Source organism: Nerophis ophidion, linkage group LG23, assembly GCF_033978795.1.
Source record: "Nerophis ophidion isolate RoL-2023_Sa linkage group LG23, RoL_Noph_v1.0, whole genome shotgun sequence".
Lineage (NCBI taxonomy): Eukaryota > Metazoa > Chordata > Actinopteri > Syngnathiformes > Syngnathidae > Nerophis > Nerophis ophidion.
Window position 1 is genome coordinate 3,256,207 of NC_084633.1, and position 14,472 is coordinate 3,270,678.

General features: G+C 41.0%; 1 protein-coding gene across 1 annotated transcript in view; it reads right to left on the reverse strand.

Annotated features, from left to right (window-relative positions):
• Nucleotides 1–6,785, reverse strand: part of LOC133541382 (neuronal pentraxin-2-like) — a 39,136-nt gene extending 32,351 nt beyond the window's left edge. The window contains exon 1 of the mRNA XM_061884770.1: nucleotides 5,867–6,785. Within this exon, the coding sequence (XP_061740754.1) occupies nucleotides 5,867–6,550 (684 nt within the window). The 5' untranslated portion in view covers nucleotides 6,551–6,785. The remainder of the gene's footprint in view (nucleotides 1–5,866) is intronic.
• Nucleotides 6,786–14,472: the final 7,687 nt, after the last annotated feature.

Genomic DNA, 14,472 nt, shown 5'->3' on the forward strand with positions numbered 1-14,472 from the left:
GGTGGGTTCGTGACTTGGCTGTGGAGAGAACTGTCAACGAAATGCTGAATTACTGGACTGCTATGAGGGCAGCCCGGTGGAACAGCAATACAAAGGCCCTGGGTTCGATCCCTGGCTCTGTGTGGAGTTGGCATTTTCTCCCCGTGACTGCGTGGGGTCCCACCGGGTACTCCGGCTTCCTCCCACCTCCAAAGACATGCACCTGGGGATAGGTTGATTGGCAACACTAAATTGACCCTAGTGTGTGAATGTGAGTGTGAATGTTTGTTTATATGTGTGTTGGCCCTGCGATGAGGTGTAACCCGCCTTCCGCCAAATTCAGCTGAGATAGGCTCCAGCACCCCCGCCACTCCGAAAGGGACAAGCGGTAGAAAAATGGATGGATGGATGGATGGACTGATATGATGCTGCAGCATCATGAAAAAGCACAGAATGAAGAATAACTATGCACATAATGTGCAATAACAATGACCGCAGGTGTTAAATTGAACAAGAGGTTTGTGCCAACAAAATAAAGGCACTCCTAAAAAACGTGTACTTTCTAGCATAAGTGGGGCTTTAAATCTTCAGAATCTGCTCATATACGTAGAGTGTTTTTCGTGTTCCTCTGCACTCTATTCCCTCCTCTGGCTGCTGGTGTTCCCTTTTCTGCCACTTTATCATCATTCCACTTCTCCATTCCCCCCACTCTTCTCTCTCCCAGTCATTTCTCTCCATCCCTCTTTTTTTTTCTATGAAATTAAATTGCAACCTGCTTTCTTGGCACAGTATCTTAACAGCAACGCTGTATCTGCCAAACAGTCTGCTGCGGTGATAAAAACATTCAAAAAAATAAAAATAAAAACACCAGGGAGGATTACTACTGTATATCATGCATCCATTATGATGCTTGTGACGTGGGATGGCTATACTGTATGTCTTTGTTCTAATTTTCAGGTGTCAAGAAATTGTTGTAAAACAACTCCCGCCCCCTCTTTCTAATGCAGTGTTTTTCAACCTTTTGAAAAATCATTTAAAATGAAACTCAGTAGTCGATATTGACAGTAAAAAAGTTGTTTTCGCAATTGTTGGATATGAATTTAAATCACAACCAAGCATGCCCCAGTATAGCTTGGTTACGTTTTCAGCTGTTTTCCTGTGTGTAGTGTTTTAGTTCTTGTCTTGCGCTCCTATTTTGGTGTGTTTTTTTTCCTGTTTTGTTGGTATTTTCTTGTTGCAGTTTCATGTCTTCCTTGAGCGCTATTCCTCGCACCTGCTTTGTTATGGCAATCAACACTATTTAAGTTGTGCGGACGCTCTCCTTCTTTGCGGGGACATTGTCGATTTTAATGTCATGTTTGGATGTACTTTGTGGACGCCATCTCTGCTCCACACGCTGTAAGTCTTTGCTGTCGTCCAGCATTTTGTGTTTTGTTTACTTTGCAGCCTGTTTAGTTTTAGTTTCGTTCTGCATACACTGTAAAAAAAAAAAATCTGTAAAAATCGGTCATCTACTGGCAGCTACGGCTGCCAAATGAAAAACATAAAACTTAAGTAAAACACTGTAAACCAAATAATGATCAAAAACATATTTACAGAAATTTTCATGAAATGTTTTGCGGAAAAATATCGTAATTTTACAGATTTTTACTAAATTATTAAGATCAACCACCTTTTAATAAAGTGACAATACTGGCAGTTCCACAGAAAAATACCATTATTTTACAGATTTTTTCTGGATTGTTAAGATCAGGGGTTTCAAACTCAAAGTACCTGGGGGCCACTGGATGCCGAAACTACATGAAAAGTGGATTCACCTTCTTTGATTGGCTATCCCGACCAAGCAACATACTTGCCAATCCTACCGATTTTAACAAGAGACTTCCTGTGACCCACGCAAAGGAATGTCCCGACATCAACCGGACAAGTAATTTTAAGGTGGTGCCGTGACAGCACTGCCTTCATCGTCCTCGGCAACCTTTAGTCGCGTTCGCTCATTCACCAAACAAACCGCTTGCCGACCGTGACGCATGTTGTGCAAGGCTTCGTTGGACATATAATATTGACTGCAAGACATACTTGATCAACAGCCGTACAGATCACACTGACGGTGGCTGTACAAACAAATTTATCACTGTTACAAATATGCGCCACATTGTTAACCCACATCAAACAAGAATGACAAACACATTTCGGGAGAACATCTTCACCGTAACACAAAATAAACACAAAAGAACAAATACCCATAATGCCATGCAGTGCTACTTTTCCGGGCTACATCCCCGCCACCACCCTACATCACCGCCCCCCTCCGTGCGTCGGTTGAGGTGGGCGGGGTTTGGTGGTTGCGGAGGTTTGTAGTCCAGAAGAGTAGCGCTGCATTGCATTCTGGGTATTTGTTCTTTTGTGTTTACTTTGTGTTACTTTGAAGATGTTCTCCCGGAATGTGTGTGTCATTCTTGTTTGATGTGGGTTCACAATGTGGTGCATATATGTAACTGTGTTAAAGTTGTTTGTACAGCCACCGTCAGTGTGACTTGTATGGCTGTTGGCTATTGATCAAGTCTGTCTTTCAGTCACCAACGTGTGTCATATTACAGAGAAAAATGATAAATTGTTAGTGTGAGCATAAACCTTTACATATCAGGCTACAAATATTTTTCAACTTGAATATAAAAATACAAATACATAATTAAAAAATAAGATTTTCCTTAATATTACATATACAACTGTTAGATTGTTAGTATGGACATAGTTAATTACTGTAATTTTACATGAATTTGAAAGTAATTTGAGAAAACGGAAAATTATATGTATCATTAGTTGGGTATTTTTCTGTACAAAAAATAGAAATATACATAGTTTGTCATGACTGGCATATTACTTAAAATAACAGGCGGTTTGTTTATTTACAGATAATGTCTCCAATTATACAGTTTTATAACCTATTTAAAAAAAAAAAAATTACAGTAGAAATTTAGAGTAAATTAACCATAAAAATAGGATTTTATTTTTATAGTGTAGCCTTCCCTAAGCTTCAATGCCTTTTCTTAGCGGTACTTGCCTTTTGTTTATTTTTGGTTTAAGCATAAGATACCTTATTACCTTCACGCTGCCTCCCGCTGTCGCCTGCACATTGTGATCACGACAAGACATGTTCCCTTAATCTACAAAGCATTTAGCCAGTGACGTGCGGGCAGGGGAGGCAGTGCCTCACCTGTGACCATGCAAAGAAATAAAATATATAATGATAAAATAATTGTAATTGTTAGTTTTTCATTTTCATTTAGCTTCACCAATTTGGATTATTTTTTCTTCAAAATTGCTGAATTTTCGCGATCTCTCGTAAACTTCTCTGTCTGCCGTGCCGTCAGAGCGCGTTCTTGTCTGGTGTGTTGCTGAGCGTTCAAAACGGCAGAGAAAAAAGTCTGAGGTGAGGCAAACAGTTTTCGTGTCTCACGATAGGAGCGCTCATGATCAGAGACATACGGTGGTGTAAGCGGGTCAAGTGCCGCAGCGAGTAACATGTTTTGTGTGTTGGTTGAGCCATCAAAACGGCAGAGAAAAAAGTCTGAGGTGAGGCAAACAGTTCTCGTGCCTCACGATAGGGGCGCTCATGATCCCAGACATACGTTGGCCTCAGCGAGTAAGTGCCGCAGCCACTTATTTTTTCTGTCTTGTGCACCCCGACTTTCAACATTGATGACTACATTTCCGCACTTAAACGGTTTTCTAAAGTAGACTTTCTAGCACAGCAGTAGATAATTACTAAAGGAAGACCAACGCCGGAGCTGAATGGTTTGTTTCAATCATCTAGACCAGGGGTAGGGAACCTATGGCTCGCGAGCCAGATGTGGCTCTTTTGATGACTGCATCTGGCTCTCGGATAAATCTGAGCTGACATTGCTTAACATGATAAGTAATGAATGATTCCATTTGTAATCACAGTGTTAAAAATAACGTTCAAAATGTAAAACATTCTCATGCCTTTTCATTCCATCCATCCGTTTTCTACCGCACCTGTTCAAGAAGTTGTGGAATGGTAAGAAGTTATTTATTTATTATTGGTTAGTGTGGGGCTTGCCCCTCTGGGGGTTCTTCAGACCACCAAGGACCGAAATGAGAGCCTGTTTCAGGGTTACAATATTGTTTTATTTTTCAATAAGTCTCTCAGTTGCTTTCCAGCAATTGTATTTTTGTCTTTCGTTCTAGCTCGCGCTCTGGCTCCAGCCCCAACCCCGTCTCTCCTACTGGCTGCTGCTTATAACAGAGCAACAGGTGATTAGATATCAAGGCCCAGGTGGACCATCTACGCACCTGTTGCTGATTTCGAGGCCTGTCCTGCCACACCCCAGTTTGCTGCAGGCCAGCAGGCCACGCCCCCTCCGCAGTTAGCTTCAGAATAACAATGTTATTACAAAGAATAAGAGACCTCTTACACCCTAGAAATGTTGGTCTCACTTAAAAATGCACGCGTTTAGTTGTGTTCAGTGTTAAAAAAAAAATATTAGGCTCTTACGGAAATACATTTTGAAATATTTGCCTTTTTGGCTCTCTCAGCCAAAAAGGTTCCCGACCCCTGATCAAGACGGAAAGTTACTCGCTCTTTCAAAACGGAGTGGTATATGTGAAAAGACTGGCTTTGTGGATGTTCTGCAAGAAACCGCCTTTTCTGGTTTCCTTGCCTTTTTTTTTTTAACCTGTGGAACTGTGTGGACTCAAATGGGATTTTGTGACCTAAAGAATTTGCAAAGAATCCTCACCAAACATGAACGGTCGGCCGCTCATATTCAAAGCTAGATTGCGCTAAAAATGTTAGGGATGACGAGGATAGACTTGGCTTTGGATGAACAGCGGCGACTCAACATCAGTGTCCACAATGCTAAGGTAAAAGAGAACCGAGAGATTTTAAAAGATGTCATCAATGCGACCTGCTTCCTCGCCAAACAGCAGCTAGCATTTCGTGGAAATTAGGAGTAGGAGCTCTACTAATCGCGGCAACTATGTTAAACTCTTATAAGACTTTTAAAACTGAAGGAAGTGAAGGAAGACTTTTACCAGAAAGTGACGGATAGTTTTATCCAGAAGGACCGGCGCATGGACTTCATTTATAAGTAAAGGTGAGACGGCGATAACATTATATTTGTTTCGTTTTTAATGAAATGCACATTTTGTGGGCGACAGTTCGTATGTGTAAAGAAGGCAGAAATGAAACATAACCCATAAACTGCTGCCAATCAAATGCATGGCAAATAATCTGCAGAGCGCATTCTGTATATTTGTAAATCTGATTCTGATCACGTCAGTGCCTCACCGCACGTCACTGCAATTAGCAATTACACGGTTACTCTGCCGAGACACTCAACAACAGCATATTTTTTTTACAAATTATAATCACTGGTGTGCAAACAATATTTTTAACCCATCCATCCATCCATCCATCCATTTTCTACCGCTTATTCCCTTTCGGGGTCGCGGGGGGCGCTGGCGCCTATCTCAGCTACAATCGGGCGGAAGGCAGGGTACACCCTGGACAAGTTGCCACCTCATCGCAGGGCCAACACAGATAGAAATTTAGATAATCTCCCACGGTACACCAGACTGTATTTCACGGCACACGTGTGCCGCAGCACAGTGGTTGAAAAACACTGCTCTAATGAAAGACTTGATTCTTGGGTGTTTTTTTTTTTTTTTTTGCCTCCTCTATTCACAAAGGCCGACTTGTTTTTAAACACTCCCCGTGCACCAAGACAGACTCTCTCTCTGTAATCATTCCAGGTGAGCATGTAAGCATCAGCAAATGGTCAAACACTGTCAGGCTCTTTAAAATTCTGCTCCTGATGCAGTGTAGTGTAGTGTGCAGGGTTTGTTTTGTTGCACCACATACCTCCAGTCGCTCTATGCGGTCTTTGAGCTGACTGATCGCCTGCTCCAGCTCATCCACAGCCCGGGCTGTGAGCATGTGGTCGGGGGCGGACGCCGGGCTGTCCCGCACCATCACCCGCTCCAGTTGAGCCGGGCTTTTGCCGCCCCATAAGCCCACTGCGCCCCCGCGTCTGTCGGTCCGACCCTTCGTGCCTTCCTCGCACTCGGATAGTTTGCCGATGAGATTCTTGATGGTCTGCTGGTCCGTCTGTATTTGCTCCTTTTGCTGCCGGACGGTCTGCCTGAGCTCGTCGGCGGTGGTGCGGAGGTAGCCCCAGTCCTCCCCCACGTACAGCGAGGGGCCGTCCGCTTGTTGCTGAAAGTTTTTCGGGTCGCACTCTCCAGCCGGGATCGGCGTGCATATGAGTCGACTGACGGCCGGGTCGTGCCCGGTGAGTCCGATGACCCCGTCCGGACCGCCGAGTCCGCCATGGAAGGTGGGCGCCTCGGAATTGGGCACTTCAGAACCATGGAGAGCGCCCAGTGATCCGGCCCGGGCCGCCGAGCCTCTGCTCGCCGGGGGCTGGGTGGCGCCGGCCGGATACACGGAGCGGTTGTCGGCCGCCGATTGATACCGCGCCGCCTTCGTGGTGCCGGTGTGGACGGCCGCGATGATGCAGATAACGGCGCCGATGAAGGCCACCATGCCGGCGGCCAAGATGATCACGATGAACTTCAGCTTTGCGGCGGGGACGATCGACACTCTGAAAAATCCAATCAGAACACTCCAGAGAAAGGGGAAAAAGTTCAAGCAAAAGCAGCAAAATTGTCGGCTTGGTGTGTTTTTTATGAGGACAACTTTGATTAAAAAAAAAAACTCAAAACAAAACAAATCTGAAAACAGGTGATGGGGCCATTAGAGCACCTGAAATGAGAGTTATCATGACATGGAGTCGACAAAGGCTCTGAGCTTAGTGTTGTTTTACACCTCCTCCGTGCATGTGGACAACGCGCATGTCTGCAACTGCAGCGTGAAGGGATGGGAGGGGAGGTAGGGGGATCATTCAATATTATTTGTATTAGGGTTGTACGGTATACTGCTATTAGTATGGTACCGCGATACTAATGACTCATATTCGGTACTACACCGCCTCTGAAAAGGTTGGTCCAAACCCCATTGGTGGGTCTACACTTAACATCCACTGTAATCATACCAAGTAAAGGAACGTATATAGTCGATACCACTGGTATGATTACAACGATATTTTTTGCCATCACATCTTCTTTCTGGTTTTTTTCTAATTTATATTTTGTGTATAATCTCAGGAAATACGTCCCTAGACACATGAGGACTTTGAATATGACCAATGTATGAAACTGTAACTACCGCATTTCCTTGAATTGCCGCCGGGTCGCTAATTAATTTAAAACCTCTTCTCACTCCTGCGCTTACCAAAAGCATGCAGTAAAAGTAAGCATGCGCTAATTATTTTAAAACCTCTTCTCACTCCGGCACTTACCAAAGGCATGCAGTAAAAAAATGAGTGTCATGTAAGCTTGGACCTTAAATCCTACTGAATAGCTCTTAATCTTCTTCCGTTTATGCGATTTCAAATTACTGGTATTGAAATCAGCCTCCTCCATTTTGACAATGATGACAGGGGAAGTGTCATGAGTTTGACCAGGCAGTAATTCAAGGCAGGCGCATACTATATGCTCTGCGGCAATTCAAGGAAATACGGTACTTGGTGTTGGATTGATACCCACATTTGTGGTATCATCCAAAACTAATGTAAAGCATCCAAGCAACAGAAAAATAAGTGATAATTACATTTGGTAATACTTTAGTACGGGGAACATATTCACCATTAATTAGTAGTGAAGTGAAGTGCAGTGAATTATATTTATATAGCGCTTTTCTCTTGTGACTCAAAACGCTTTACATAGTAAAACCCCAATATCTAAGTTACATTTAAACCAGTGTGGGTGGCATTGGGAGCAGGTGGGTAAAGTGTCTTGCCCAAGGGCAACAGCACTGACTAAGATGGCGGACGTGGGGATCGAACCTAGAACCCTCGAGTTGCTGGCACGGCCACTCTACCAACTGAGCTATATGTCGTTATATATATTATTATATTATATATGTAGCTATAGCACTATTTATATTTTTAATAGTTGCTTATTAAAGTAACAAAGACTTAATTTAGAGTTATTTGGACACAAGGGGAACATATAAGTGTTATGGTTACTAATAAGCAATAATTCTGAGGTTATTGAGGGAATACTTTTAGTTAATGGCTAACTGGTTGTATAATAAGGCCATGCAGAATAAGGCATTAATGAGTACCTAATGACTAAGAGCCAATGTTTTCCTAATTTGCATGTTAATAAGCAACTAATTAATGGTGAATATGTGTTCCCCATACTAAAGTGTTACCTTACATTTTAACAGAAGTGTAGATAGAACATGTTAAAAGAGAAAGTAAGCCGATATTAACAGTAAATGAACAAGTAGATTAATAATCCGTTTTCTACTGCTTGTCCCTCAAAATGTGTACACTATAATAGAATGGAAAATGACACAATATGTTACTGCATATGTCAGCAGACTAAATTAGGCGCCTTTGTTTGCTTACTTACTAATAAAAGACAAGTCGTCTTGTATGTTCACTATTTTATTTAGGGACAAACTTGCAAAAAGAAACATATGTTTAATGTACCCTAAGATTTTTTGTTAAAGTAAAGCCAATAATGACATTGTTTGTGGTCCCCTTTATTTAGAAAATTACCAAAAAGTATCGAAATAATTTTGGTACCGGTACCAAAATATTGGTATCGAGACAAGACTACATTGTATGATACAAAGTACATCGAAGCTTGCAAAAGTACAATCATAAAAAAACTATGCATTCACTTATCAGTTCAGACTGTTATCATTGGGAATTTTGACTTTGCCTAAATGTATACACACAGTCAGGGGCGGGGCACATAATTCTGGGCCCCCATATACTCAAGACTCCTGAAGGAACCCCTTATATGTATAATACTATAAAATAAAAATAAAAAACTGCCAGGATTTCACATCATTTTACAGTTATTTTAAAAGTAAAATACTGTAATCGTTGTCCTCTGTGATATCACAACAAATGACAGTAAATTCAAACATATTTAGCTCTTTGTGGGGCTGTTTAAGCAGGGGTCGGCAACCCATAATGTTGAAAGAGCCATATTGGACCAAAAATACAAAATAAAATCTGTCTGGAGCTGCAAAAAAAAATCACCATTTAGGTAGCGATGCACACTTTTGATAAATATTTATACATATATGTACATATGTAAGAATGTATGTATATATATTTACACACACACACACACACACACACACACACACACACACACACACACACACACACACACACACACGTATATGTATATATATATATATATATATATATATATATATATATATGTTCATATGTGTATATGTATATTTGTATATGTATGTGTGTGTATATATATATATTGATATATATATATACATGTGTGTGTGTATATATATATATATATATATATATATATATATATATATACACAAACCCCGTTTCCATATGAGTTGGGAAATTGTGCTAGATGTAAATATAAACGGAATACAATGATTTGCAAATCCTTTTCAACCCATATTCAATTGAATGCACTACAAAGACAAGATATTTGATGACCAAACTCATAAACTTTATTTTTTTGGGGCAAATAATAATTAACTTAGAATTTCATGGCTGCAACACATGCCAAAGTAGTTGGGAAAGGGCAAGTTCACCACGGTTTTACATCATCTTTTCTTTTAACAACACTCAATAAACGTTTGGGAACTGAGGAAACTAATTGTTGAAGCTTTGAAAGTGGAATTCTTTCCCATTCTTGTTTTATATAGAGCTTCAGTCGTTCAACAGTCCGTGGTCTCCGCTGTGGTATTTTACGCTTCATAATGCGCCACACATTTTCGATGGGAGACATGTCTGGACTGCAGGCGGGCCAGGAAAGTACCCGCACTCTTTTACTACGAAGCCACGCTGTTGTAACACGTGGCTTGGCATTGTCATGCTGAAATAAACAGGGGCGTCCATAATAACGTTGCTTGGATGACAACATATGTCGCGATCCAGGTGGAACCATTTTGCATTTCGTTGTGACTTATCAATTTATGTATTGTTATATATATATATCTGTGTTGGCCCAGCGATGAGGTGGCGACTTGTCCAGGGTGTACCCCGCCTTCCGCCCGATTGTAGCTGAGATAGGCGCCAGCGCCCCCCGCGACCCCAAAAAGGGAATAAGCGGTAGAAAATGGATGGATGGATATATATATATTAAATATATATACTAGTATGTACATATGTATACTGTATATTTATATGCATATATGTATAAGTATACGTATATGTGTACATATATATGTTGTGTATATATATGCTTAAAGTTAAACTGGGAGTTAAGTGGCCTCGGTACAACATCCCCACTCAGTTATGACTGCACAATAGGTGGCTGTGTGTTGTTACTGTGCGTGCCCCGACTCCACCTCACCTTTTTACCCAAAGTCCGCTGGTGTAGGCTCCAGCTCACCCATGAGTCGTGACCCTGATGAGGAACAACTGTATAGAAAAAATTCCATCCACAGACTTGCTCTGATTTTTGCTACTGTTTGCCTGCAGTCACTTGTTGCCAGGCAGGATTTGTGTACTACCACTACTTGTGCTCCCAAGCCGAATAAAAAGTATAGCATTGGCACGGCTCTACTTTAAACATAAAATAGCTTTAGAGAGAAATTTGTGCCGCTGCCCACTGCTTCTAGTACAGAACTGATCCATATTCCCCTACTTTTTATGGGATTGCTGTGTCGAGTTATAAGATATGTCACCCATAAACACATGTGGGGTGTTTTTTGTTCCGGTCATAGTGATCAAAACTCAGGTTCCTTTGTTAAAAGGCCACTTTCTAAACAACCTCTAACTCATTTTGTTCCACCACAGCTAATGCTTTTCCTGCATGCATCCTTCTAAGTTAGGCAATATCCCCCTAGCCCTGAGGTATACTGTAATCACTTCCATCCCATCGGCACATTACAGACATAACTCTGTCATGTGGCGTGTGCACGGCTATAATTCAGTCTCAAGGTTCCCCTTTGGAGTTGTTCCACAGTAGCTCACGTGACAGAATGATGGCCTCGGCGGTGGTGGGTGGGAGTCTGTGCGTGTTGCACGACTCAGACCCGGTGCTATTAGTGAGGGTCATTAAATCACGCTCACACAGTCAAGTGCTAATACATGTTAATCTCAGTGCCAAACACCCCCGTCCCCACACACACGATTAAAGACTGTGATTGCATGACAGGGTGATTATAACATGAGACAAAAACTATGCAGAATGAAGTACAAATGAGTAATTGATGTTCGACTTCTGCAATGATTTGTTTCTCAAAGTCGCGTGCGCGGAGTCCTAATATGGAAGAGGGAAGATGTCTGCGGCAGAAAATAGCTTGTCCTATCACAGGAACACTAGAATAGTAAAGGAGATGACTAAGTACTCCATTAGAGGCAGGAGACTATACAGCTCAGCTCTTCTTCTGCAGTATTTTTTGTCGCAGATGACACTCTCCTTGCTGTTTTCTCAACGTTCAAGCCTTCAACGCTCGCAGTAATGTTGGCAGCATTTATAGTCCGTCCATCCATTTTTGTACCGCTTGTCCCTTTTGAGGTACGGGGGATGCTGGAGCCTATCTCAGCTGCATTTGGGCGGTCGGCGAGGTACACCCTGGACAAATCACCATCTTTCTATTGGAACTGAATGTTAACAACTAATATGATAATAATAATAATTATAATAATAATGGATTTAATTTTATATCCATCTTCTTCCGCTTATACGAGGTCGGGTCGCAGGGGCAGCAGCCTAAGCAGGGAAGCCCTACCTTTCCTCTCCCCAGTCACTTCGTCCAGCTCCTCCAGGGGGATCCCGAGGCGTTCCCAAACCAGCCGGGAGACATAGTCTTCCCAACGTGTCCTGGGTCTTCCCCGTGGCCTCCTACCTGTTGGACGTGCCCTAAACACCTCCCTAGGGAGGCGTTCGGGTGGCATCCTGACCAGATGCCCGAACCTTCTTAGTTCAAGTTTAGTTTAAGTTTATTGTTCTTTGGTCAACAGACAAATAGTTATAAATACATAAAATGAAAAAATGTTGCAGACTGAAAGGGTTTAGGCTGAAGTTGAAAACTTATTGCGTCCAACCCTATAAGCAATGTCAAGTACAAAATAAATATAAGCTTCCGAAAAATGTGGTACTGTCATTTGCACAACATTTTGTGAATACCCTTTACACACATGAGCGTAGTTCAATTAAATACACAGTAGAGGCATGTGATATATCCTTGCACACGTATTAAACCTTTGCACCAATAATATACTATATATACAGACAATTATACTTTCATTATTATTTATATCCAAAGTTTAATTTTCAATCAACATTAATCACAATGTTGATTCAAGAGTGATATATTTCTTCAAGACAATGGTCTTAAAGTGTTTTTTACAGTAAATGTGTGAATGGAAGTGGAACATTTTAAGGAATCATCATCTGGCTCCTCTCGATGCGGAGGAAAAAGGACTTGACTTTGAGCTCCCCAATTTTATATCGCGCTTTTCTATTGTTAGATACTTAAAGCGCTCACAAAAAAGTGGGAAGCCATCATTCATTCACACCTGGTGGTGGTAAGCTACATTTGTAGCCACAGACTGACCGAAGCGAGGCTGCCAGTTGGCGCCTACCGCCCCTCCGACCCCCACCTATTCATTCATTCATCATTCATTCACCAGCGTGAGTGGCACCGGGGGCAAGGGTGAAGTGTCCTGCCCAAGGACACAACGGTAGCGATTTGGATGTCAAGAGGCGGGGAGCAAACTTGCAACGCTCAGGTTTCTGGCACGGCCGCTCTATCAACTGCGCCATACCGCCCCGTGTTCTAAAGCAGTGTTTTTCAAACACTGTGCCGTGAAATACAGTCTGTTGTACCGTAGGAGATTATGTAATTTCACCTAATTGGGTTCAACATTTAAAAAAAAAAACTGTAATTATAATCCGCAAATAATGTGCCTTTGTTGAGTGTCTGTGCTGTCTAACCGTGTAATAATTTTCCACATCAGTAGGTGGCAGCAGGTAGCTAATTGCTTTGAAGATGTCGGGAACATGGTTTGTCGTGTTTACAATATGCAGACGACAGCGGTCAAAAGCTATCTAATGCTTAAACCAAAAATAAACAAAAGGTGCGTGCCGCTAAGAAAGACATTGAAACTTAGGGAAGGCTGTGCAGAACAAAACTAAAAACTGAACTGGCTACAAAGTAAACAAAAAGAGAATGCTGGACGACAGCAAAGACTTACAGGGTGTGGAGCAGAGACGGCGTCCACAAAGTACCTCCGAACATGAAAATTACAATCACCAATGTCCTCACAAAGAACGATAACGTCCACACAATTTAAATAATCTTGATTTCCAAAACAAAGCAGATCCGGGGAATAGCGTTCAAAGGAAGACATGAAGCTGCTACCGGACAATACCAACAAAACAGGAAAATCCACCAAAATAGGAGCGCACAACGAGAACTCAAACACTACACACACGTCAACGGCAAAAATTTAAAAATAATAGTGATGCATGATTGGTTATGGTTTAAAGCAGGGGTCACCAACACGGTGCCCACGGGCACCAAGTAGCCCGTAAGGACCAGATGAGTAGCCCGCTCGCCTGTTCTAAAAATAGCTCAAATAGCAGCACTTACCAGTGAGCTGCCTCTATTTTTTAAATTGTATTTATTTACTAGCAAGCTGGTAAATAAATACAATTTGCTCGACATTTTTAATTCTAAGAGGGACAAAACTTAAAAAGACTTTGAAAATCCAAGAAAATGATTTAAAGACTTGGTCTTCACTTGTTTAGATAAATTCATTTATTTTTTTACTTTGCTTCTTTAACTTTCAGAAAGGCAATTTTAGAGAAAAAAACACAACCTTAAAAATGATTTTAGGATTTTTAAACACATATACCTTTTTACCTTTTAAATTCCTTCCTCTTCTTTCCTGACAAGTTAATAAATGTTCAGGTACTTTTTTCGTTTTATTTATTGTAAAGAATAATAAATAAATTTTAATTGAATTCTTCATTTTAGCTTCTGTTTTTCGACGAACAATATTTGTGAAATATTTCTTCAAACTTATGATTAAAATTCATAAAAAATATTCTGGAAAATCTAGAAAATCTGTAGAATCAAATTTAAATCTGATTTCAAATTGGATTTTGACCTATTTAAAACATTTCATGAAAATTCTAAAATTAACCTTAATCAGGAAAAATTACTAATGATGTTCCATATATTCTTTTTTTAATTTTTTCAAAAAGATTCGAATTAGCTAGTTTATCTCTTAATTTTTTTCGGTTGAATTTTGAATTTTAAATAGTTGAAATTGAAGATAAACTATGTTTCAAAATTAAATTTTCATTTTTTTCATGTTTTCTCCTCTTTTAAATGTTCAATTAAGTGTTTTTTTCATCATTTATTCACTACAAAAAACCTTCCGT